Raw genomic sequence first — 24,335 nt, forward strand, 5'->3', positions numbered from 1 at the left:
TGAGTGATGTGATAGACAGACAGTGCTCAGCATAGAAGCTATAGTCTTCTTATAACCTCTGATCAGCAGTGACACTCCCAACACTTCTGCCGTATCTTCTTGTTTAAAGGAGAGTCCACACTCAAAGAGGAGGGGGACACACTCAAGTAAGTCCAGTCCACACTCAAAGAGGAGGGGACTACACAAGAGTACATGGGTCATGGGGGACATCTTAAACGCTGCGTAGCACAGCAGGGCAGGATGTCATGATACTTTGTGGAAAACAGGAGTTGGAGGGAAAGTAATCTAAGCGGATATTTCAACAACTACACAGTGCTGGGGCAACAGAGATTGAAGTTCCAACATGGTAAAGTGGAAGGGTGCAAGTAATTTGTCTAAGCTTTTGGTTGAAACTCCAGAAGGAACACATCCTAAGGGTTCTACACCCTATTCTCAACAAACAGAAAATATACATTTTTTTCTAAGTATACATAGTATATTCATCAAAACAGACCACATGCTGGGCCAAAATCAAGTTTCAAAAAATTTCAAAGGATTGAAATCAGACAGAGCATGTATTTTGTGCACAGTAGAATTAAACTAGAAATCAATGAAAGAATGACAACTAGATGTCCCTCAAATGTTTTGAAATTAAGCCACACATTTAAGCAACCCATGAGTGAAAGAAAAATTAACAAGAGAAATTAAAAAATATTTTAAACTAAATCATAATAGAAATGGGACACATCAATATTGGTAGGTTGCAACTAAAGCAGTGCTTAGGGGGAAGTTTATAGTTGTATGCGCGTATTTTTAAAAAGATGAGAAGTTAAACATCTAAGCTTCCAAATCAAAATACTGGAGGAGGACAAATATGTTACTTACATAGAAAAAAAGAAGTATGAAAATTTTAAAGATAGGAGCAGAGTAATACATGGAGAGTTTCTGTGACGGCAAGTATTAACCTTCTAGTTGCCAGATAATAGAGAGATGTGTGAAGGGGGCCTCAAGAGAGGATGAGAGCAGCTTGGGGCAGGGGTTACTTAGTGCTCTCGGGGCAGTGGTTAACCTGTAAGTATGGAGACATATAAACATTTTATAAAACTTCTACTGTTAAATTCCCTCATACCAGTGGAATATGAATATGAAGTCTTCTCAATATGGTCCCACCCTCTATTGTATCCTCTTGTCAACCTTTCCCCACCAGCTGCAATACCCAAACATTGAATTGTGCTGACACTAGCCCACTGGTTATTCCCTACATTTTGAAGCAATCTCCCTCTCTTCTTTGCCTACCCCATCACTCTTTTTGCTCAGGTAGACATTTTTCTTCTGTCCCTGTTGTCTGGTAAACTACTAATTGTTCTCCAAGATTCAACTCACACATTGTTTTTTCTTTGAAGGATTCTCTTATTCCCAATATTCCCTAGACAGAATGAATTACTCTTTTTGTGCTGCCATAGATCTTTGCATGAATATTTATTATAGTACCTTTTACTGCCTTAGACAAACACAATAATAAATGACCACCCCTTCTCTAAACTGAATACCTCTTGAGAACTGTAGTCATATCTAATGCACCTTTGTATCCCCAGCTCCTGACATATGCCTAGAAAATCATATGCAGCTTGAACCTATGAATGAGACATTAATTCCATTTCTTTCCTAACAACTAACATCCATTTAACAAAGAGAATGCATTTACAGTTAGAATACCCTGCAGTAATCTGTGAGCTCCGTTTCAAATGCTTCTCTGGTCCTCTCCGTATTCCACATGCTCACAACCTGGCAATTGCCATTCTCCGTGTGTGGGAAGCAATATCCCCCCTGAACTTTGCCCCAGCTGAGGGGGCCTCTGCAATCAGGGTAACAACCATGCTTCCTAGTCAAAGAGTTAATGGGGCCTTGTTTCAGCAGAAGATGTTAAAACTGGTCTTGACTGCTCCACAGCGTTCAGAGGGCAATATTTATCACATTTCATTATTTTTCTAAATTAAATTCAGGCTGGGTTAAGGCTCCTCTAACTAAGTTGGAGAGACATCAGACCAATCATCTCTGGTAGCCTCTTCCTCTTCAGCTGTACCCTAGGGCTCATGCAGTTGGAAAGAGAGAGAGGATCCTGGTTCCGGTGCCCTGCAGGCACACTGCTGATGTTGTTGCCATGTCATGTCTGAGTGGCCTAACAAATTCTGCAGCTCCACTGGCAGCTTCTTTTTATGCTGAGCTCAGCCCTGGTCATCTCTGTCGAGTGCCTCAACAGGATGACCCTATATGCCCACTTGCTATTGACACCCGTGCAGGCCTCCTCACTCAGGAAAGCACGGAGGCAAGCTTTGAACTCTTCTAAGTCTCCAACCTCTCTCCTATCCCAGTCTCTAAAGTTCATGACCTTTTGGACTTTAGCACTTCCTTTTTAAATTATTGAACTCGTCCATTCGACTGTTGAGAAATAATACAACCTAATCATGGCAGAACCTCTAAAATAGTGGTTGTCAAAACGTGCTCCCAGCAGGCAGCATCAACATCACCTGGGAGTTTGTAGACATGCATACTCTGGCCATACCTGATATCTACTGAATCAGAAACTCTGGGGCCGGGACCCAGCAATCCAGGTTTTCACAAGACTACCAGGTGATTTTGATATATTGAAGTTTGAGAATCACTGTTCTAAAACAAAGAGGTAGCCTTTCCCCAACTCCCACTCTGAAACACATTGAGAAAGAAGGAAGGAATATAGGAAGGGAGGAATTGGTTATTACTCTTCCCCTTAAATAAAGTTCAGGCAAAAGAAAATAAGGATGTAAGGATGTGAGGGATTAGGGGGAGGGGAGCAGGTATGTGCATTGGCTGCTTTCGCCTTCTAAGGTTATGAATATCCATGAAAGTAAAAACAAAATACAGTAAAAATTTTCCAATTGATTATTCTGCCACAGAATAAACTGTTGATGCATTGTTTTCTTAGCTGTCTTAGAATCTCTTGAGGAGCTTAAAAACATTCCAAACTCTCGGTTCCTCCCCCTAGGAATTCAGATTTTGTAGGTCTGCATTAAGATCCAGATGTTATTTTTGCAAAGTTTCACAGGTTATTCTAATATGCAGCTGAGGTTAAAATGCATTGCCCTAGATCTTCTGTTGTCTTTTAAGAATGACACAAGGAATTTTAACTCCCTGTTACCTCCTAGGCCCATGTGTGACACAATCAGAAATGGACTGGGAACGTCCAATCCTAGCTGCTTCCAGTGGCCTCGTATTCAGTCCAAGAGCTGACATTACCACTCTTTTTCTTGCTTGTTTACAATGATCAGAGGAACGACAGTAGCATTTGCACATAGGTCTAACCACTACAAAGTCATTGAGGAATGCTTTTGAATATCAGCCCCTACACTCTTCCCACTTCCATCATTGCAAACTAACTTAGGCTGACTTTTTATGTATAGCTTCTAAGTTCTTTTATTTTGTATTTTTTTAAAAAGTTTAAAAAATTGACAGCATTTTATGCTTTTATTGTATACAATATGATGTTTTGAAGTATATATACATTGTGGAATGGTTAAATCTAGATAATTAACAAATGTATTACCTCCTATAGTTATCATTTTTGTGGAAAAAGCATGTAACATCTACTCTCTTTTAAGAATATAGTATATCACCATTAAGTATAAAAACCTTGCCATACAGAAGACCTCTTGAAATGTATTCCTTATATCTAACTGTAGTTATGTATCCTTTGATCAACATTTCCCATCCGCTCCTCCCCCAACCACCCTAGTCTCTGGTAACCACCATTGTACTCTCTACTATTATGAGATCAAGTTTTTTAGATTCCACATATGAATGAGATCATATGATATTTGTCTTTTTGGCCTGGCTTATTTCATTTAACACAATATCCTCCAGGTTCATCCATGTTGTACCAAATGGCAGAATTTCATTCTTTTTTATGGCCAAATAGTATTCCATTGTGTATATCTACCACATTTTCTTTATCCATTTATCTGTTGTTAGACACTTAGGGTGATTCCATATTTTGGCTATTGTGAATAGTGCTCCAATAAACATTGGAGTGCAGATATCTCTTTGACATACGGATTCCATTTCCTTTGGATATATATCCAGTAATAAGATTGCTGGATCATATGGTAATTGAGACCTGAATAAGCATTTCTCAAAAGAAGACATACAACTGGCCATCAGGTGCTTGAGAAAATGCTCAATATCATGAATCATTAGGGAAATGCAAACCAAAACCATTCTTCTGCAGGCTTGATGAATCTAGCTAGCATCTAGTATCAAGGATTTACCTCAGGAAAATGCAACAATGTTTTATCAGCAAGATATGGCTAGTGACGTAGCTTCAGTCAAACAGTAAAAACATTCTAAAACCACAGACTTGACATAAATCTATTTATCAATCAGGTCAATGGTGCCACTTACAAAGAGGGACTACTTTCTAGATTCTAAAAGCATGTTTAAAACTGCAATATAATTCACACATAATAAAGTGCAACATGCTTGAAGTATAACACTTGATTCCAACATGCCCGAAGTTTTTTCTTGCCTCTTTGTAATCTGTCTGTCTTTCAGACTCACTCATTCTGATTTGCCTCTGTCACTATAGTGTGCTTAACCTAGAATTTCATAAAAATAGAATCGTATGTATCCTTGTTTTGTACTTTAGAAAAAAATCTAGCTTTTTTTTTCACTGAGCATAATTATTTTGCAATTTATCCATACTACTGAGTGTAGTTTTACTGGGGGAACCTGCCCCCAATATTTCAATGTAGGTTCTTTCTATTTTCCCTAAGTGTCACCCAGACTGAAAAATAAAGAGAAAGAGTACAAAGAGAGGAATTTTACAGCTTGGCCGCCGGGGGTGACATCACATATTGGTAGGTCCATGATGACCACCTGAGCCGCAAAACCAGCAAGTTTTTATTAGGGATTTCAAAAGGGGAGAGGGTGTGCCAACAGGGAGTAGGTCACAAAGATCACATGCTTCTGAGGAAATAGCACAAGGACAAAAGCAAAGATCAAAAGGCAAAGCGCAAAATTAGAATTACTGATGAGGGTCTATGTTCAGCTGTGCACGTATTGTCTTGATAAACATATTAAACAACAGAAAACAGGGTTGAAGAGCAGAGAACCAGTCTGATCTCAAATTTACCGGGGAGTGGTTTTTCCCCCACCCTAATAAGCCTGAGGGTACTGCAGGAGACTAGGGCGTATTTCAGTCTTAACCACACAAGACAGACACTCCCAGAGCAGCCGTTTATAGACCTCCCCCAAGGAAAGCAATTCTTTTCCAAGAGTATTAAATATCAACATTCCTTGCTAGGAAAAGAATTTAGCGATATCTCTCCTACTTGCACGTCCATTTATAGGCTCTCTGCAAGAAGAAAAATATGGCTCTTTTTGCCCAACCCTGCAGGCAGTCAGACCTTATGGTTGTCTTCCCTTGTTCCCTAAAATCACTGTTATTCTGTTCGTTTTCAAGGTGCACTGATTTCATATTGTTCAAACACATGTTTTACAGTCAGATTTCATATTGTTCAAACACACATGTTTTATAATCAATTTGTACAGTTAACGCAATCATCACAGAGTCCTGAGGTGATGTACGTCCTCAGCTTACGAAGATAACAGGATCAAGAGTTTAAAGTAAGACAGGTTTAAGAAATTATAAGAGTATTATTAGGGAAGTGATAAATGTCCATGAAATCTTCATAATATTTGTTCCTCTGCCTCGGCTCTAGCTGGTTCCTGTGTTCGGGGTCCCTGACTTCCTGCAACATAGTTTACTCCTTTTTATTGTTGAGTGTTTTTCCACAATAAGGCTATATCACAGTTTATTCTTTCAACTGTTGATAGCTTTGAATTGTTGCCAGTTTTGGGCTACTACAAATGAAACTGTTATAAACATTTGTATATAAATCTTTGTGTGGATATATGCGGTCATTTCTCTTGGGTAAATACCAAAGAGTAGAATGGTTAGGTCATATGGTAGGTGTATATTTAACTTTTTAAGAAACTGCCAAAGTATTTTCAAAAATAGTTATACCGTTTACATTCCTACAAGCAGTGTCTGAGAGTTCAGTTCCTACATATCAAGATATGCATACTTGGTATGGTCAGCCTCTTAAGTGTTAGCCTTTCAGCTGCATAATGATATCTCATTGTGGTTTTAATTTGCATTTCCCTAATGACTAATGATGTTAACAGTCTTTTCATGTATTTATTTGGCATCTATAAATCTTTTGTGGTGAAGTGTCCATTTAAATATTTTGTCCATTTTTATTGGTTGTGTTTTATTCATTTAGAGGTGAGAGATCTTTACATATTAATGATTTATATAATTTTTAAGATACATGTTTTGCAAATAGTTTTTTCTAGTCCTTGATTCACCTTTTCCCTCCCCTCCCCTCCCCTTCCCTTTCTTTCTTTTTTTCTTTTATTTTTTTGAGATGGAGACTTGCTCCATTGCCCAGGCTGGAGTGCAGTGGCACAATCAAGGCTCACTGCAAACTCCACCTCCTGGGTTTAAGCGATTCTCCTGCCTCAGCCTCCTGAGTAGCTGAGATTACAGGCATGCACCACCACACCTGGCTAATTTTTGTATTTTTAGTAGAGACAGGGTTTCACCATGTTGATCAGGCTGGTCTCAAACTCCTGACCCCATGATCCACCTGCCTCGGCCTCCCAAAGTGCTGGAATTACAGATGTGAACCACCATGCCCGGCCATCACCTTTTCATTTTCATAGCAGTGTCTTTTCAAGAGAAAAAGTTTTTAATTTTGATGAAGTCCAAGTAATTTATTTTTTTTTTTAGAGTTTGTGCTTTTAGCATATATATTTTTTTCTTACTTATCTTTAGAAACTATGAAAGCTTTTGGGCTATATTTTAAAAATATTTTCCAAACCCAAGCTCACTCAGAATTTCTGCTAAAGTTTATTCTAATGTTGCATATATTTAATTCTTAAACTTCTCTTGAAAAATAAATGTAATCTCCCCTCCCCTCCGTTTTTTTTTTTTTTTTTTTTTTTTTTTTTTTGAGATGGAGTTTTACTCTTGTTGCCCGGGCTAGAGTGCAATGGCTTAATCTCAGCTAACTGCAACCTCTGCTTCCTGGGTTCAAGTGATTCTCCTGCCTCAGCCTTCCAAGTAGCTGGTATTATAGGCACCTTCCGCCAAGCCCAGATAATTTTTGTATTTTTAGTAGAGATGAGGTTTCACCTTGTTGACCATGCTGGTCTTGAACTCCTGACCTCAGGTGATCTGCCTGCCTCAGCCTCCCAAAGTGCTGGGATTACAGGTGTGAGCCACCATGGCCACCCTTATAATCCTTTTTAAATTAATATTTGTATTTGGTGTGAATTGAAGATCAAGGTAAATTTTTGTCTATAATTACCCAGTTGCTCTAGCACCATTTATTGAAGTGATTATTTCATCCACTGAATTGACTTGGTACTATTTATTAAAGTCAATTAACAATGTATGTGTAAATCTGGATCATGGCAGATGGGAGGCAAGACTATATTGCAGCCTGGACTTGCACAGACAGGGTAGCATGTGAAGGATCCCAATGTGATTTTTTCCTCCAGAATAACTGCAGGAATAAATCAGAAAACCTGAGAGGACCCACAGACCCTCTGAAGGAAGCAGATTGCTTCTGCAGGACCTGGGAGACACCCCAAATACTGTGAGTGCCTAAACTGTGGAAGTGGGAAAGGGAGATCATCTGCCCCCAAACACACACCTGCACTGGGGAAACTGAAGGTCTAGATTACCGGAGAAGATTCTGACCTCACCTGGAGCTGAGTCAATTGAGAAAGCCAAGTGAAATACAGGGGTAGAGGAAGCAGCAGGGAAAGCCCTGTGAATTTGGTGGGTCCCCTAGCAAGCCATTTCTGCCTGGCCTCACAGGGGTCCTTTGGGAGGGTGGCCTGAGGCACTGGGAAAAGGCCACAGGGAAAAGGAAATCTCCAGCTGAACTTTGTAACAATTTGACCTGATCGAGAAGCCTCTTGGCCAGAACTCAGGGGAGGGCAGACTCCACAGGCTGGGGAAGAAGGAGAGCCATACTTGCTTTTGCAGCTGAGAGGTGGGTAGCCTGGGGCAAGTTCTCACCCCTGCTCACCCACTGCCTGGAAACAGACTCGGTGCTGTCATGGGTAGGTGGGGCATGGTGGGAGTGAGACAGGCCCTTCGGTTTGCATGGGAGCTGGGCGAGATCTATGACTGCTGGCTTTCCCCCACTTCTCTGGCAACCTGCACGACATAGTAGCCACCACTGTTCCCTCTCCACACTACTACAGCTGATGCTTTCTAGAAAGCACCACCTCCTGGCAGGAGGCAACTAGCACAAAAATAGTGGATTAGACAACCAAAACTAAGGACCCTCACAGAGTCCATTTCACTCCCCTGCCACTTCCACGGGAACAGGTGCTGGTATTCACGGTTGAGAGACCCACAGATGGTTCACGACACAGGACTCTGTGCAGACAACAATGTATGTGTAAGTCTGTTTTTGTTTGAATTATTTTGGCTTTTGTGTGTCTGAGAAAAAGTATTTCATCTTAGAGTCTGAAAGTTTTTTTTTTTTTACTGATTATAGAATTTTAGCTTTTTTTTGTTTTGTTTTAATACCTCAGAGCTGTTGCTCCACTGTTTTCTGGCTTGCAAAGTTTTAAGTGAAAAGTTTCCTTCATTCTTTTCTTTTTGTTCTACGTGTAATATGTCTTATTTTTCTGGCTGCTTTTAAGATTTTCCGTTTATCACTGGTTTTGTGCAATTGGATTGTGATGCTGTTTTGCAGTAGTTTTCTTTGTTTCTTGTGCGTGAGATTCATTAAACTTCTTGGATATGTGGGTTTATAGCCTTCTTCAGTTTTTGAAAAATTTTGACCATTATTTCTCCAAATAGCCTTTGTTCCCCCTTAACTCTTTTGTGGACTTCAATTACATACAAATTAGGATTCTTGGAGTTGTTCCGTAGCTCCTTGATGCAGTTTTTTTTGTCAGTCTTTTTCCTTGTGTATTTCACTTTGGGTAGTTTCTATGTCTTCAAATTTACTAATATTTTCTTCTGCAGTGTCTCATCAACTATTAATACCAGTGTAATATTAAGCAGTGCAGTTTTCATCTCAGATTTTGTTTTCTTCATCCCCAGAAGTTTGGAATTGGGTCTTTTTCCTATCTCTCATGTCTTTCCTCAACATGCTCTTCTACTTTCTTAAACTTATAGAATATAATTGTTACAACTCTAAAAATATCTTTATCTACTAATGCTTATCATTGTCATTTCTGGGTCTGTTTCTGTTGTTTGGCTTTTCTCCTTATTTTGAACTGTATTTTTTCCGCTTTTTATGCCTGGCAATTATTTTTATTGAATGACACACGGTAAATTTTACCTTGTGGATGCTGGATATTTAAAAAATTTCTTTAAATATTCTTGCTCTTGGTTCTTGCACTTTGGGTCACATTTCAATTACTTATAAAGTTTGGTCCTTTGAAGATTTGCTTTTGTAAAATGTGAGACCAGAGCAACTTTTATTCCAGGTCTAATTTTGCCTCATTACTGAAGCAATATTCTGAGGCCTGTGTATTACAAGGTTTTTTCCAGTTTGACTGGTGGGACAACAAATTATTTCTGGCCCTATATAATCACTGGCATTATTCCACCTGAAGCTTTCTAGTGTTTCCTTTTTTTCCCTCCTGCCTCAGGTAGTTTCTGCACATGCAGAGGGTGAGCAATGCTCAGTTAAAGGCTTGAAGGGAGCCCTGTAGACATTTCTGGGACTCTTTCTATGTGTAGCTCTCTCCTCTCTGGACAAGTCCTTCCTTTTCTGCAGTCTCCTGTGCAAACTCCTAGCTACTTTGGCCTCCTCCAGTTCTTAGCTGACTCCTCAATTCAGAGATACCATAGAGCTGTTTGGCACTCTACCCTTCCCTCCCAGCACTACAACCTGGAAAGTCTCTCTAGAAAGTAAGCTGCTTAATTGTTGGTCTCACATCACTTGTTTGCCTTTTCTCAGGGATTACTGCCCCATGCTGCTTGTTGCCCAATGTCTGAAACAAGTAGTTTTATGTATTTTACCCGTTATTTTTTACTTGGTTGAGTTGAGAGAGCAAATTGCATCCCTATTACTCCATTAAGATTAAAAGCAGAAATCCCTTTTTTTAATATCCTGTTTATACAAGTTTGGGGATTGTCTCTACAATATCTCAGTCAAGCCAGATGTCTTAAACATTCTAGTTAAGAAACATCTGGTACTTATCAGAGATAAAGATAGTTGAAATATTTTTCAGTTGCTAACTTGTAGCATAAACTTTTGATTACATATTACTTCACCATTCTCTGGGTTCATATTCTTTTTTTAAATTTTTTAATTTTTTTTAGTAGAGACAAGGTCTTACTATGTTGTCCAGGCTGGTCTCAAACTCCTGAGTGCAGATGATCCTCCTGCCTTGGCCTCCCAAAGTGTTGGGATTACAGGCATGAGCCACCACACCCAGCCCATATTCTTTTTAAAAATATTTATTTATTTATATTTTGAGACAGGATCTTATTCTGTTGCCCAGGCTGAAGTGTCGTGGTGTGATCATGGCTCACTGCAGCTTCAACTTCCCCGGGCTCAAGTCATCCTCCAATCTCAGCCTCCCTAGTAGCTGGGACTATAGGAGTGAACCTGTAGTAAGCCTGGCTAATTTTGTATTTTTTGTAGAAATGGGGTTTTGCTATGTTGCCCAGGCTGGTTTCAAACTCCTGGGCTCAAGTGATCTGCCCACCTTGGCCTCTCAAAGTGCTGGGATTACAGGGGTGACCCATTATACCTGGCCTCTTTTTTCTAGGGTGCAAAAGTAACATACAAGAATAATTGATAATGAAATATTTTGAAGTAAATTATAGATATCGTACCCTTTCCCCCAAAACAACTGCTAGTGCATGTGATCTTGGGTCTCAGTGGCCACATCCTTACCAGCAGAGCCCCGGCCACTGGCTCCTTTTTCTCATCTATACTCTTAGATGCTGGAGCCAGAACCACATGTAGAAACAACAGAGAGGGCATGTGCAGAACAGTGCAAAAGCTCCTGAGCAGCAGCCATGCCTCACCTTCTGTGGAGGTGTCTGTTATAACAAGTGGCCCTTAGGTCAATATTCACAAACCTCTTCTTGCTTAAGTGACTGATGATTTAAATAGATATTTTGCTTTGAGAAAATCTGCAAAGTAGTTTATTCCTGAAGGCAAAGAGAGGAGTGAATAGTCTAACACTAACTCCAGAATCTCTTTCCCCAGGTCAGGTGGGAGTTCAGCAAAGAAACCAACTCTTTTTAATAGGGAGACATTTCTGTGGGCCTCAAAGCCCAGATCCTTCCCCAGAATGTTTCCCACTAGTTCATCCTCCCACACACCCATACTCTAATCAAGTATTTATTCACCAGGCTCATCTTTAAGGGAAATGCAGAAATGAATAAAGCATATTCTCTGTACCTACCGTTTATAATCAAGTAGAAAATCAATCATCAGCATCTAATGAACTCGAATCTCACTGTATGAAACGCAGCTCAGTTGCCTGCTTTCTAATTCCCTACTTGGTGGCATCACTCGTTTTTGTGAGTTCTTCACAGACTTCCCTCTGCCTTACATAGTAACCTGTGTAATCAATCAACATAACCAGTGTACCTGATTTTCTCACACTAGCTTTCAAAGACTCCATCAGGCTATTCAGAGATATATCACCACTCTTGCCTTCAAAAGCTGAATCACAACACCTTAATCTGATTCTGGCTACTACTTTACTCTAGGAAGTAGTAGCTAAATCAGTACAACCCTTTGATCTTGGAGGCCTCTGAAGAGACTTGGTGCAGATTTCAGGTGAGAGCAAAACAAGTAACTCACAGTATGTCAAGTGTTATCTGTAACACACAGAGGGACTATAAAGTAACAAAGGAGGCCTCCCTGCCCTGCCCCTGGCAAGATGGGCACCATTTTTAGAGCATGGCAGAGATGGATAAAGGCGTTAGCAGAGGCAGGAATGCCTGAGAGCACAGAGTCTGCATTTCTGTGCTCCAAAGAATCAAAGTGCTGCAAATGCTCATCTGTGGCTGTGGAGATAACCTACACTTCTCTCTAGCAGTGTGGTCAAGCTGTAATGAGACTCAACAAAACCATAGGAAATCTTTAATCTTAATCTAGGGTTAACTTCAAAGCTGATTTTTTGTTAATGTGTATCCTTTAAAGTCACCTTTTTTTTTTTTTTGAGAAAAGTTCTCGCTCTATTGCTCAGGCTAGAGTGTAGTGGTGCGATCATGGCTCACTTCAGCCTCTAACTCCCAGGCTCAAGAAATTCTCCCACCTCAGCCTCCTGAGTAGTTGGGACTACAGGCATGCACAACCATGCCCAGCTATTTTTTTTTTTTTTGGTAGAGAAGGGGTCTCCCTATGTTGCCCAGCCTGATCTTGAACTCCTGGGCTTAAGTGATCCTTCTGTTTCAGCCTCCCAAAGTGCTGGAATGACAGATGTGAGTCACTGCATCTGGCCCAAAATCATTTTATCTTGAGGAGAAATATGTACTGTCCATTGACATGCAGTTGTTGGAGCACTTGCGGTCCTTGCTTCCTCAACTCCAGGAAAAGATCTTTAACATGAATAGTGGTATGCATGCATCTGCTTGCTTCTAGGCTAGGTGTCCTTGACCACGTTTTCCCTCCATAATTTTTCTAATGGTCAATAGATATTTAGTGAGGAGGTGAATGAATAGACCCATTGTGGTATATCTATACAATAGAATTCAACTCAGAAATAAAAAGGACCAATGTATTGGCACACAATATCCACAGATCTCAAGTGAGTATGCCAAGTTAAAGAAGGCAGACAAAAGTGAGTGCATACTGTAGACTCTACGTAAAATTGTAGAAAATGAAAACCCATCTACAGTAACAGACAACAGAACAGTGGCTATCTGTGGTTGGTGGTGATGCAAGTAGACATGGGAGAATGGGATTACAAAGGGGCAGGAGAAAGTTTCTGGTACATATATGTCAAAATTTATTGTGATGATTATTTAACAGATATATTCATCTCAATATTTATAAAAGTGTGCACTTTAAATATGTTTGGCTTATCCTATGTTAAATTATACCTCAATGAAGCTGAAAAAAAAGAGTGGGTACCAGTATGATACAGTTATTCACTGATAACGACAACTTGGTCAACAATGGACTGCATATATGACTGGTCTCTTTAGATTACAATGGAGTTGCTCTATAATGGTGTGCCACATTCTATCTTTTATACTGTATTTTAACTGTACTTTTTCTATATTTAGATATGTTCAGATACACAAATACTTCCCATTGTGTTACAATTGCTTACAGTATTCAGTACAGTAACATGCTATGTAGGTTTGTAGACTAAGAGTCATAGTTCATATCATGTATCCCAGATGTGCAGTAGACTATACCATCTAGGTTTCTATAAGTTGTTAGGTGACTTCATCATTGTCAATGATGAAAATAACTTACAGACACATTTTACATAGAGCATCTCCATTAAGTGACACATGACTGTATATTGTTACTGCTACCTGAACTAATCTCATTTACTCACTTCAAACTTTCTTGAGGGCACAGCTGATGTCTTCCTCTCAGTGATCCCAGGAGGATACCAAAGAGCAGTGAAAAATAGAGGCAGTGGCCCTCTCAGATCACAGTAGAACTCCCTGACCCTCAGCTGGTCTCCCGCTCTGAGTAGGAGAGGCACACTCCAGGCTCTCTTAGGCTTCTGGTTGAACTCAGTGAGTTAAGAGAACATAAAGAATGGGGTAAACTAGGACTGTGGATGTTCCTTGGTACTCTCATCTCTTCCTGACAACACTCTCCATGAGGGAATTTCTAATCTGTACAGATTTCAAGAACGTCGATCACACTGCATTTATTGGTATGTGGAGTTATTTTTCTTAACTGATCAGACTCAGTCTTTGGTGTCACTCTTCCATTTTTGTCTTCCTTGCAGCTTAGTATGAAGAGCCAGGACTCCTTTCCAGCTCTTACTCCAGTTTGAGCTATTGAATAACGGCTCCTTTCTCACTTGATTTCAAAGATAATATGCTGTCTTGGGTCTCCTCTTGTCTCATTGCTCACTCCTTGGTCTTCAGTGATTTCTCTTTATTTCCTGTAATTCTAAATATTGCAGTACCTCAGAGTTTAGTCCCCATGTCTACTTTCTTGTCTACTGAATTCACTCACAGGTACTCTCATCCATGTAACTACTATGACTTCCAAATGGATACTTCCAACCTGGACTTCTATGTGAAACTCAGTCTCGTATATCCAACAATCTACTTGACATTTCTATTTGGATATCTAAGAGACATCTAAACATGTCTCAAACCTCCCATCTTCCCCATCTTAATTACTGGCAATGCTAAACCTTTTAGTCATGTGTGATTTCTTGCTTTCCCTTGTGCCACACATCCAAATAATCAGAAAATCCTGTTGGTTCTACCTTCAGAATAAATCCAGAATCTGATTAATTCTCCCTGTCTTTTGCTACCACCTGATCTATTCCACCATTTCCTCTTACTTGGGTTAATCCAACAACCTCCTAACTGCTCTCTGTGCATCTGCCTTTATCTCTCTGCAGTCATTCTCAACCCAGCACCCAAAGAGATCCTTTTAACTCCTAAGTCAGTTCTTGTCACTCCTCTATTCAGAATCCCCAGTGCTTCTTAACTTCCTCAGGGTTTCAGAGTTCTCACTATGGTCTCTAAGAACATACACAACCTCCCCACTTCTACCATCATTCTACCCTTGTCCACACACTCCAGCCACGCCAAACTCCTTGCTTTTCTTGGGCTGTCTAAGCATGTTTCTACATATTCCCAATGGAAGGTCTTTTCTATTACTGTTTTCTCAGCCTGGAATATTCTTCTCCTAGATATCTATTTTGCTCAGGTTCTTACTTGCTTCAGGTTGCTGCTAATATCATCTTATTAGAGAGACCACTCTTGACCCCCTCATATAAAATTGTAACCTACCCCCCTCAATCACTCCCTGTTCTCCTTAGCCTGCTTATTGTTATCCATTGCATTTATCACTGTAGCACATATTCTATATTTACTTGCTTATTTTCTATCTACCTCCCACAAGCTCACACTAGAGTGTATGCATGCATGTATGAGAAAAGAGACTCTATTTTATTCACTGCTCCATTCCCAGTGCCTAGACATAGTAGACAGTCAATAATATTTGTTGAATAAATAGAGTATTTTCTTTTTGCTAAATGGGTAGTACTGAAATTGTCCCTGATACATTTCATCCTTAATTTCTTCCTGTCTATGGGAAAAAATGGGCACGCTATTCTTCAACTCAGATTTAATCTTTAAGGTTGAATGAAAGAAAAGGGATAGAGTCCATGTGGTTCAGGACCAACATAACACCAGTATGATAATGGTAAGAGCCACAGCTGTCAGCTTGGACACTTTTGCCCAGTTGCACCAAAAACTACCATACATTGGCATTTAGTTGGCTAAGTTCCAGAATATAATAGATAAATGTGTCATTATAGGCCTCCCTAATTTCCAAAAAATTCTACAGCATCTCTACCAAGCTTTCAATTGTTACAAAGAATGAGAACAGACTAAGACATTTGATAGTTTAATAAAATTTAGAAGCAATCTCAAACTTACAGCAAAGTTGGAAGTGGAGTTAAAAAAAAGAGACTTTTGTGGTCTCAGTAACTTGAGAGAATTCTTGTGAGATCTGGTTGCAGAAAGATTTAAAAGAAAATAATACATGTGGCAACAATATTTAAATATGATGTTTGAAGTCACTACTTTTTGAGTTTCATGTGGAGTTAAGGTCTAACTACTCTTGAAAACGTCAGATGAAGATTTTTCTCCCTTCTACCCTTTGACCTGCTTGGGAGAAACACCTTAAAAACTGTAATGTTCAACACAATGATTATTGCTGTGAGATGATGGTTGCGGTGTTTAGGCAGAATTAACAGATGTAAAGTCTCTTTTTGTGGCATATTCATTTGTGATTCTTAGGTCCAACTCAGGGTTTTTTGGGCCACTGTCAATTTATTTTTTGTCTTTCCAATGCTAATGACAGCTCCGAAAGATGCATTAAGCTAATTTTCCTTGAACTTCAGCCATCCCTTGTGATCCTAAGGGTTTATTAGGAAAGTATGAACATTTTTTATGCCTTATTTGCTAATGAAACAGAGGGAGCTCTTTGTGAGGTATCTTAGATCTTGGGTCACAAATTGCATTTTTACATGGAAAAAGACTATAATGAACTAAACTACCACCCAAGGCATTCTGATGATGTCTATATGTCAGTGTTCTAATGCTCTTCACTCTTTGTGGATGAGGACATTACTAGGGGCCTGAAGTAAAACAGACCTATATTTGAATTGACTTAGTGGTTTTGCTACATCTCTCAACTTCTCTGAACTTTACTGCTTCATCCTGATTTTACTTTCACAGCCACTTAATCCTAGGCAAGTTACTTAACCTTTCAGTGTCTGTTTCCTCATCTATAAAATGAAGATACTAATGGTACCCACATAATAAGTTTTTTATGAAGTTTAAGTAAAGCAATGCCCATGTAGTCTTTAGCACAGAGCCAAGCATATAGTCAGCATGTAATAAATGCTTGCTATTCTTAGCTATCATTCAACTCTGGAATCTTGCATGGTTTTGTAGTGTTTCCTCAAGGGCAGCATGTTTGTATAAGCTCAGAGGTAGTTTGGATACTATGCAGTGATTCACAGTTCTGCTATCTACAGTGGGCAGGAAAGGTAGTTGGCTTTTTTATTGCTACCAACCTTGGTCACCAAGGGGATTTGTTACCTTTTCTCATTAAGCAGAAGCAAAGTTGAGGAGGATTAAGTCTCTCTATGCTGAGGTAACTCCAAGCTTTGGAGAGATTTTGTAAATTCTGGAAAGAGTAGGAGGAACGTTAGAATAGTAGCAGAATGTATATTTGTGCTAAGTCATGTTGAGAACATGCTAAAGTTGGAGACATGAATTGATAGTTGCACAATTAGATGCAATTATGTGAGTTTTTTCAACAGCACTTGGAAACAGAGCAGAGAAAATCAGCAGCTAGGGTAAAACAGAGTTAGATTTTGATGAGGAAGGTATGAGATGTTGAATGTACTGGTTTAAGGAGGTGGATCAAAGGGTATGACTGGGCAAAAAAGGTGGTGAGTCCAGAGAGATGCTGATTATTAGAAAACCAAAGATGGGGGGATCAAGGAACTAGAAGTTCCTACTAGGCTGAAGATCCGAGGTACTGGGTATAAAGGTTTGGAAGGGCTGGCAGAATACAAAGTGTTGGTGGGATTTTATAATTTTAATATTTCAGTCTTGGTTGACTTATGGATAATAGATATTCCTGGTTATGGTCTTGAGAGTAGATGGGAGAAAGAATAAGGGAAATGCCATTAGAGTTGAAGAGGCTAAACTGTGAAGCCAGAGTGTTCAGTGTATCATCCCTGATACTGGTGGAACTCAGCAGTTCTCCAGAGTTCTTCAGGTTTCTGCCTGAGAGACAAATCTCTTCTCTAGGACCTGGGAGCTAGGAGTGATCTTGCCCTTTGGACAAGATCTTGCTTGCTATTAAAAGGAGCAGCAGGAGAAAAAAAGGTGGAAGAAGAAGAGTAACAGGAAGAGTACAAGGAGGAGAGAGAAACAAGGAAAGGGTGAAGGGAAGCAAAGAAGAAGGTGAAAAGGAAGAAAAGAAAAGAAGCAAAAAGAATTCTAGCCCAAAGTTGTTCTTCAATGCCCTTGCAAATGCAGGTCATCATGCCTGTGTTATCTGAATGTCTTTTAACTCCAGTTGTGATCCTGCTTCCTAATGTTTATGTAACAGAAAAAAGGCTCAGAGTAGTTCTTTTACTTGCTTGTGACAACAAAACATGTTCTGTTACACGCAAAGGGGATTTAAGGTTGCAGATGGAATTAAGGTTGCTAATCAGCTGATTAGGAGAGTGTCCTGGATAACCAGGATGAGTCTAATGTAATTGCAAGGGTCCTTATAAGTGGAAAAGGGAGGAAGAAGAGTGATGTGATGTGAGAAAGACTCAAAGGGCCATTGCTAGCTTTGATGGGGGAAGAGGGCCATGAGCTGAGGAATTCAGGCAGCCTCTAGAAGTTGGAAAAGGCAAGACAACAGATTCTCCCCTAGAGTCTTCAGAAATGAATGCAGCTGTGCTAACTCCTTGATTTTAGCCCAGTGAGACCAGTTTCAGATCAGAACTGTCACATAAGAAATTTGGGTTGTTTCAAGCCACTGAATTTATGGTAACTTGTAACAGCAAAAATAGGAAACTAGCATATACCTCTAAAAGTCTTGGTGCCCATGTGTTCCACATCTGAGAGGACCACCTTGCTTTCGGGCCACTGAGTTTGCCTTGGAGGCTCTGTCCCTATACAAGGTTGAGTAAGCTGGTATCCCAGAACTCTTGATTAACACATGTGGTTGGCTGGCAGCCAGGGAAAAGTCAATATTGGGGGCCGAATTCTTCCTGAACGGAGTAAGGAGGCCTGTTTCAGCTCAGAGGTGAAAAATCTTGGCTGGATTAGCCCAGTAAATTCTCAAGATGCCTGGCAAGCGTCCTGGATTGTGGCATTCTCTCACCGATGTAAAAGCTTGAGCCTCTGAATGAATGGACGCCCCCTCCAGGGTAGCCAGTTCAGGGAAACTGGGGAGATACCTTAACACCTTCCTGGGTTGACTTAATTCCTGGTTTCCTTTTGAGTGAATGGAGGTGGGCTAGGAAAGATGGGGTTCTAAAATCAGAAGAGCCGCACAGAGATCTGCAGACTCAGAGGGGCCCACAGGCATTTGCAGCAGTCACCTCATTGCACAGATGAGGGGGCTTGTCTGAGGTCACATTAGCAGATTAGCGCAGCCCATTTCCCTTTGTGTGACTTGGCAAAGAGAAAAATCGTCTATTAGTTTTTCCAGTGGAAGAGAATCCCAGAGCGGTCCGAGTGGGTGAGGAGTCTTGATAGAGCGATGTTGGGAAAAGTTCAGGAACTTGGAGGAGAACAGCAGGGGAGGGGGCAGCGCTGAGCGCGGAAGGATGGAGGGAGTGGGGCCCCCCTCTGCCTCAACTCTGTTCTCATCATTTTGAGCTTGTATTTAAGCATGCCGGGGGGCTGGCCTGGGGGCCTCTCACTCGCAGCTTCCTCCAGTGCCTCCCAGGGCGGCTCTCCCGGGTCTCCCGTATTTGGCCGGCTCGGCCAGCTGGGCCTGGCGTTCGGGGCGGGGCCAGAGGAGCGCGGGGGTGGGAGTCCCGGAGGAAGATGCACCGAGCGGGCTGCGAGGCCGTGGGGCGTGCGGGAGGCGGAGGGGTGGGGACCGGGGTGGGCTGCGCCCTCCCGCTCTGGCCCATTCCACACCCCGCCGAAAGCGGACACTGTCAGCTGAATCACTCCCCTTTTAGGAGGAGGGAGGGGAAAAAGGTGTCTAGCTCCTTTCTGCTTAAAAAAGCACAGGGAGATCGCGGGCAGCTTTGCAGTCGCTGCCTTCTCGCGCCTGACCATGCACCCCTGCATCTTCCTGCTGGGCCACAGGCGAGCGCTTTATTTCTGGAGCTGAGGGCTAAAACTTTTTTGACTTTTCTTCTCCCCAACATCTGAATCATGCCATGTGCCCAGAGGAGCTGGCTTGCAAACCTTTCCGTGGTGGCTCAGCTCCTTAACTTTGGGGCGCTTTGCTATGGGAGACAGCCTCAGCCAGGCCCGGTTCGCTTCCTGGACAGGAGGCAAGGTTAGTGACTCTTCTTTATTTCTTTTTAAAACAGTGGTGGTAAGACTTGCGGGAACTTTGTTGCTCCCCTTTCCCTTCCCCTACCCGGCAGAACTGAACTCTGAAAAGCCATTTGGCTGCGTTGTAAGGAAATCTGGGCTGGGACCTCAGGAGCCTAGGCTTTCTCAGAATTCAGTGCTTAAGGTGATGAGTCCTTCATTCTTATAGAAAGGTGAGTACCTCACTCTCTCTTTTACAGGGATGACACTGCGGTCTTTGAAAGACCCAAGAGGTAGCTGGTAACTTTTTCTCTTTTGTCTCCTCTTTGAATGCTGTACTGTTTTGATCCCCTATTTTTCAGACTCTAAACATGGAAAATTATTTTTTTTTTAAGTGCTAACTGGCTACTGGCCGTCATTGCAGTGTTTCTAGTTAGTTTTAAACCTCTGGTCAGGAAAGGGGAAATGTGATTCTTCCCCCCTACTGAGCAGGCTTGGCTGTGTTTTGGTTTCCTGGAAAGATTTAGGGTTGTATTTTTAAAAGAATAGTCCTTTTGGGGGAACTATACCTCCATAAGGGCTCACTTTTTCCTGTCCTGTCTCACTGACCACAGCTGGCTGTTTCTCTTTATGAATTTCTGAACTCATGTTATTGTAGGAAGCATTGGAAGCGTTCTGGTGGACAATTTGTTGTTGTTGTTTTATTCTTTTAAGCCTAACAGTCAGCAGTTTATTGGACTTGGAAGGGTCCGAGGCACCTTCATGTTTGGTGGGGGGTTCATTGTACCTCTGGGGGTAAACAGTCCTAGCAGCAGCAATGGCCTGCGTGGCACTCTGTGTCAGCCCATCCGATCACTGGCAATAGCCTTCCAGGGTGCAGGTACCAGTGTTGCTGTCCCTGCTGTACAGATGAGGATGCTGCAGCTTGGAGAGCTTATGAGGCCAGCTAATGTAGAGCAGGGTTTTCAGCTCAGGTAGTCTGACTCTTAGAATCATGCAGCACTGTCCTGTAGCAATAATAGGGACACACACGCCTACACACACGCATATGCACCCACACGCATGCACACGCACACACAGAGCACTGGGTTAGCATGCACTAAGTCCTGTGTTTGCTGACTGTGCTGAAGCCTCGGGAAGTGTCCTCCATGGCTTTCTGACATCCCTTTAATTCCCAAGGCCACTCGGGTGATAAACATCACCAGCCTGTCCTTGTTTATGATTTCTAAGCAGGGTTTTCTGCCCATGTTGTAAAATTCAAATATTGCTGGACAACTCATCTGCTGTGGCTTCAAGACGTATCAGAAGCAAGTCCCTCTCTTTGCTTTACTTGGAAAGCTGGAGCCAGCAAACACTGGGGTTAGATGTCAGTCAGCCAGCACTCACTTGTGTAAACGGTCCAGATACAATCTCCCACCCCCAAGTTTAAAATAGCAGGGCTTGTTGTTCTTTGAAAAACAGTTCCTTTGTGAAAAGTCTCCCTTCTGGGGCAGCACAAACAAAGCCTGCAAGCACTTCCCAGGGCATTTGGAGATGATTTCGTTCAAAGACACACATTCTCCTGGGTTGGTTTTCAGCTCTGCTCCACATCTTCTTTGTAAGGGAATTCAGCTTGGTGTGAAGCAGACACCACGGGGCCATGGTTTTTGCTCTCTGGAAAGTGAGATATGATTATTTTCCCTAGTCACCTCTATCTAGAGCTATGTGCTGAGAGTATCCACTGTTCAAAAAACCTATAAAGTGCTCCAAGCTTCTTGGTGATATATATATTTATTTAGGTTTAAAAATAATTAGAGGTTTTTGTTTTTTGAGGTCGAGTCTTGCTCTGTCTCTCAGGCTGGAGTGCGGTGGTGCAATCTCAGCTCGCTGCAACCTCTGCCTCCCGGGTTCAAGTGATTCTCCTGCCTCAGCCAACCAAGTACCTGGGATTACAGACGTGTGCCACCATGCCCGGCTAATTTTTGTATTTTTAGTACAGACGAGGTTTCACCATGTTGGCCAGGCTGTCTCCAACTCCTGACCTCAGGTGATCTGCCCACCTTGGCCTCTTAAACTGCTGGGATTACAGGTGTGAACTACTGTACCCAGCCAATAATTTCAGTTTTTAAAAGCATTTCACCAACCACAATCAATTCCCTAGTGGATTTACAAATAATCCACATTTTGTGCAAAGGAGAAATTTCTAAGCAGACTTACATTTAGAATTAAGAAGGAGAGTCAGAAAGAGGGAGGAAGGGATGGATGAGGGCAAACCAGTAGAGAATGAAATTCTAAGGCTATCTGGGATTAGGATGGCCTGGGTTTCTCCCTCCAAATGACCTACCTACAGCCTCACAAATAACCAATCTCCTTAGACTTCCATTTCCACTTTGATAGCATTTTTGAATGCATTCAAATCCTGAACGTTTAAACTTGCAAATTACTTCAGAGATCATCTCACCCATTCTTATTTTTGAAATATTTAATTTTTTTTTCAATAGAGATGAGGTCTAGCTATGTTGTCCAGACGGATCTTGAACTCCTGGCCTTAAGCAATTCTCCCACTTCAGCCTCCCCAAATGCTGTGATTACAGGAATGAGCCATCATGCCTGGCCCCCATTTTTACTTTTATGGATAAGGAATGGGAGGTCTAGGGCATCAGTTAGTCAACATATATGATTGAGCACCTAATAAATGCCGCTTCACGAGGAGGGTAAAGGGAATTGCACAGGGTTCCACAGTTGGAGACAGATTCAGACACTACATTACCTTTTAGGTTCCTTCTAGTTCTAAGAGTTGGGCTAAGTCAGGATTTTAGTCGTTGGAAGGAGTATGGAGATAAATCCAGTCCTTTCTGGGACTAGAAACATAGAAACAGGCTATTTGACTAACTGCCCAATATTCTTTCCACATTGCTCAGTTGTGATATAGGAATGTGCTGTGACTTACACAGGATTTCTTGGTTCACAACCAAGTATCAGAACAACGGGAAATATTAATCTTGCACACAACATACTGCGTGTCTTCTACAGCCAATCATATCCCCTTAGGTTTGTTTACCCCTATGCTGTTTACAAAGCGCCAGTCTGTTCCATGACCTCTTTTGCTCCTGACATCTCTGTGAAATCAACAGGACAGGCACTTTATTCCATATTAGAGATGAACTCCAGGCTTGTGCAAGAAACAGAGGGAATGTTGCAGTGTTTTCAGATAAGAGTTTTAATTATTTATGTATTCTATTAAAAAAATTCTGCAAGGAGGAAAGGATTTCAGCTATTTTCTTAATGTAAAAAGAGAGTTCACAGATTTGATATTTTGTGTTGATTATAATAATCTATACAGTTAGCACATTAGTTATCATAAAGTTTATGAGCAAATCCAACCTTCTGTGGCATACTTTACAATTTTGAGGAGACCAACACAGTTGTTCACAACATTCCAACATGTGTAAATTTCTATAATAAAAATAGCGTTGCAAGGTTACAGTTATCTTACATGGAAGATAATTATGAAAATAAACCTCTATTACAGGAATTTCATAATCTTGTTTTTTAGAAAGGGATCTGAGAAATTCAATTCTCTCTAAGATAGATATAAATATAAAGAATAAGTACAGATAATGCTCGCTTTGGAAGCACATATACTAATATTGGACCAATACAGAGAAGATTAGTGTGGCTCCTGCTCAAGGATGACATGCAAATCTGTGAAGCGTTCCATTAAAAAGAAAAAAGAATAGGCCGGCGTGGTGGCTCGTGCCTGTAATCCCAGCACTTTGGGAGGCCGAGGCGCGTGGATAACCTGAGGTCAGGAATTCGAGACCAGCCTGGCCAACACAGTGAAACCCCATCTCTACTAAAAATACAAAAATCAGCCAGGCGTGGTGGTGCATGCCTGTAGTCCCAACTACTCAGGAGGCTGAGGCAGGAAAATCTCTTTAACTCTGGAGGCGGAGGTTGCAGTGGGCCGCCAAGATCGTGCCAGCCTGGGCAACAGAGCAGGACTCTGTCTCAAAAAAAAAAAAAAAAAAAAAAGAATAACTACTATAGATTGAGCCTAAACTGTATGAAACTAGTAAGTAAATATTCTCTTACCTCTGTCCTTTCTAAGCTGAGGGTAAAAGATGCCTTGTTTTGTATTTTCAAAAGTGCTTGTGCCAGCAGCCTTTACTTGAATTTCTCATGAAGTACCATTGAAACGTGTGGACTGAGGCCTAAAATATAATTTTAAACAAGGCAAATCAAAGTATTTGGAGCTTATAATATTTCTACAAACCCTTGTATAGACTATGATGTAATTTTCATGTATCTCAGCCTCTGGCCCTCCCAACCCCACACCTTATTGACAACCCGCCTTGACATCTGTGCTAGGTGACAGACCCTGGAGATGCACGCAGTGAGGGCAGAGCTTAGGAGTGTGTGCTCTGGGATCATATTGCCCAGGAACAAATCCTCATCCCTCATTGTTGTCACTTTACAGAGATGGAAGTATAGTCCCAGATGAGGGATACAGTTAATAATGCTTACTCAGAGAACTGTGAGGATTAGATAACACCAAGCCGGCATACTCTTAATGTAGTACTTGACCATAGAAATGATAAAAATTAGGAGC

At 41.2% G+C, this 24,335-nt stretch overlaps 1 protein-coding gene and 1 non-coding gene across 3 annotated transcripts in view; both read left to right on the forward strand.

Moving 5' to 3' along the window:
• The first annotated feature begins 19,292 nt into the window (after nt 1-19,292).
• ADAMTS12 (ADAM metallopeptidase with thrombospondin type 1 motif 12) overlaps nt 19,293-24,335 on the forward strand; it is a 371,361-nt gene continuing 366,318 nt past the window's right edge. For both annotated transcript variants that reach the window (XM_016953471.3, XM_016953472.4), the window contains exon 1: nt 19,293-19,766. In XM_016953471.3, coding sequence (XP_016808960.3) covers nt 19,640-19,766 — 127 coding nt within the window. In that variant the 5' untranslated portion in view covers nt 19,293-19,639. The remainder of the gene's footprint in view (nt 19,767-24,335) is intronic.
• On the forward strand, nt 23,344-23,450 carry LOC112209292 (U6 spliceosomal RNA). Its single transcript, XR_002944041.1, has one exon. It is a non-coding gene; the product is annotated as a U6 spliceosomal RNA (small nuclear RNA).

This window comes from Pan troglodytes, chromosome 4, assembly GCF_028858775.2.
Source record: "Pan troglodytes isolate AG18354 chromosome 4, NHGRI_mPanTro3-v2.0_pri, whole genome shotgun sequence".
NCBI classification, from domain to species: domain Eukaryota; kingdom Metazoa; phylum Chordata; class Mammalia; order Primates; family Hominidae; genus Pan; species Pan troglodytes.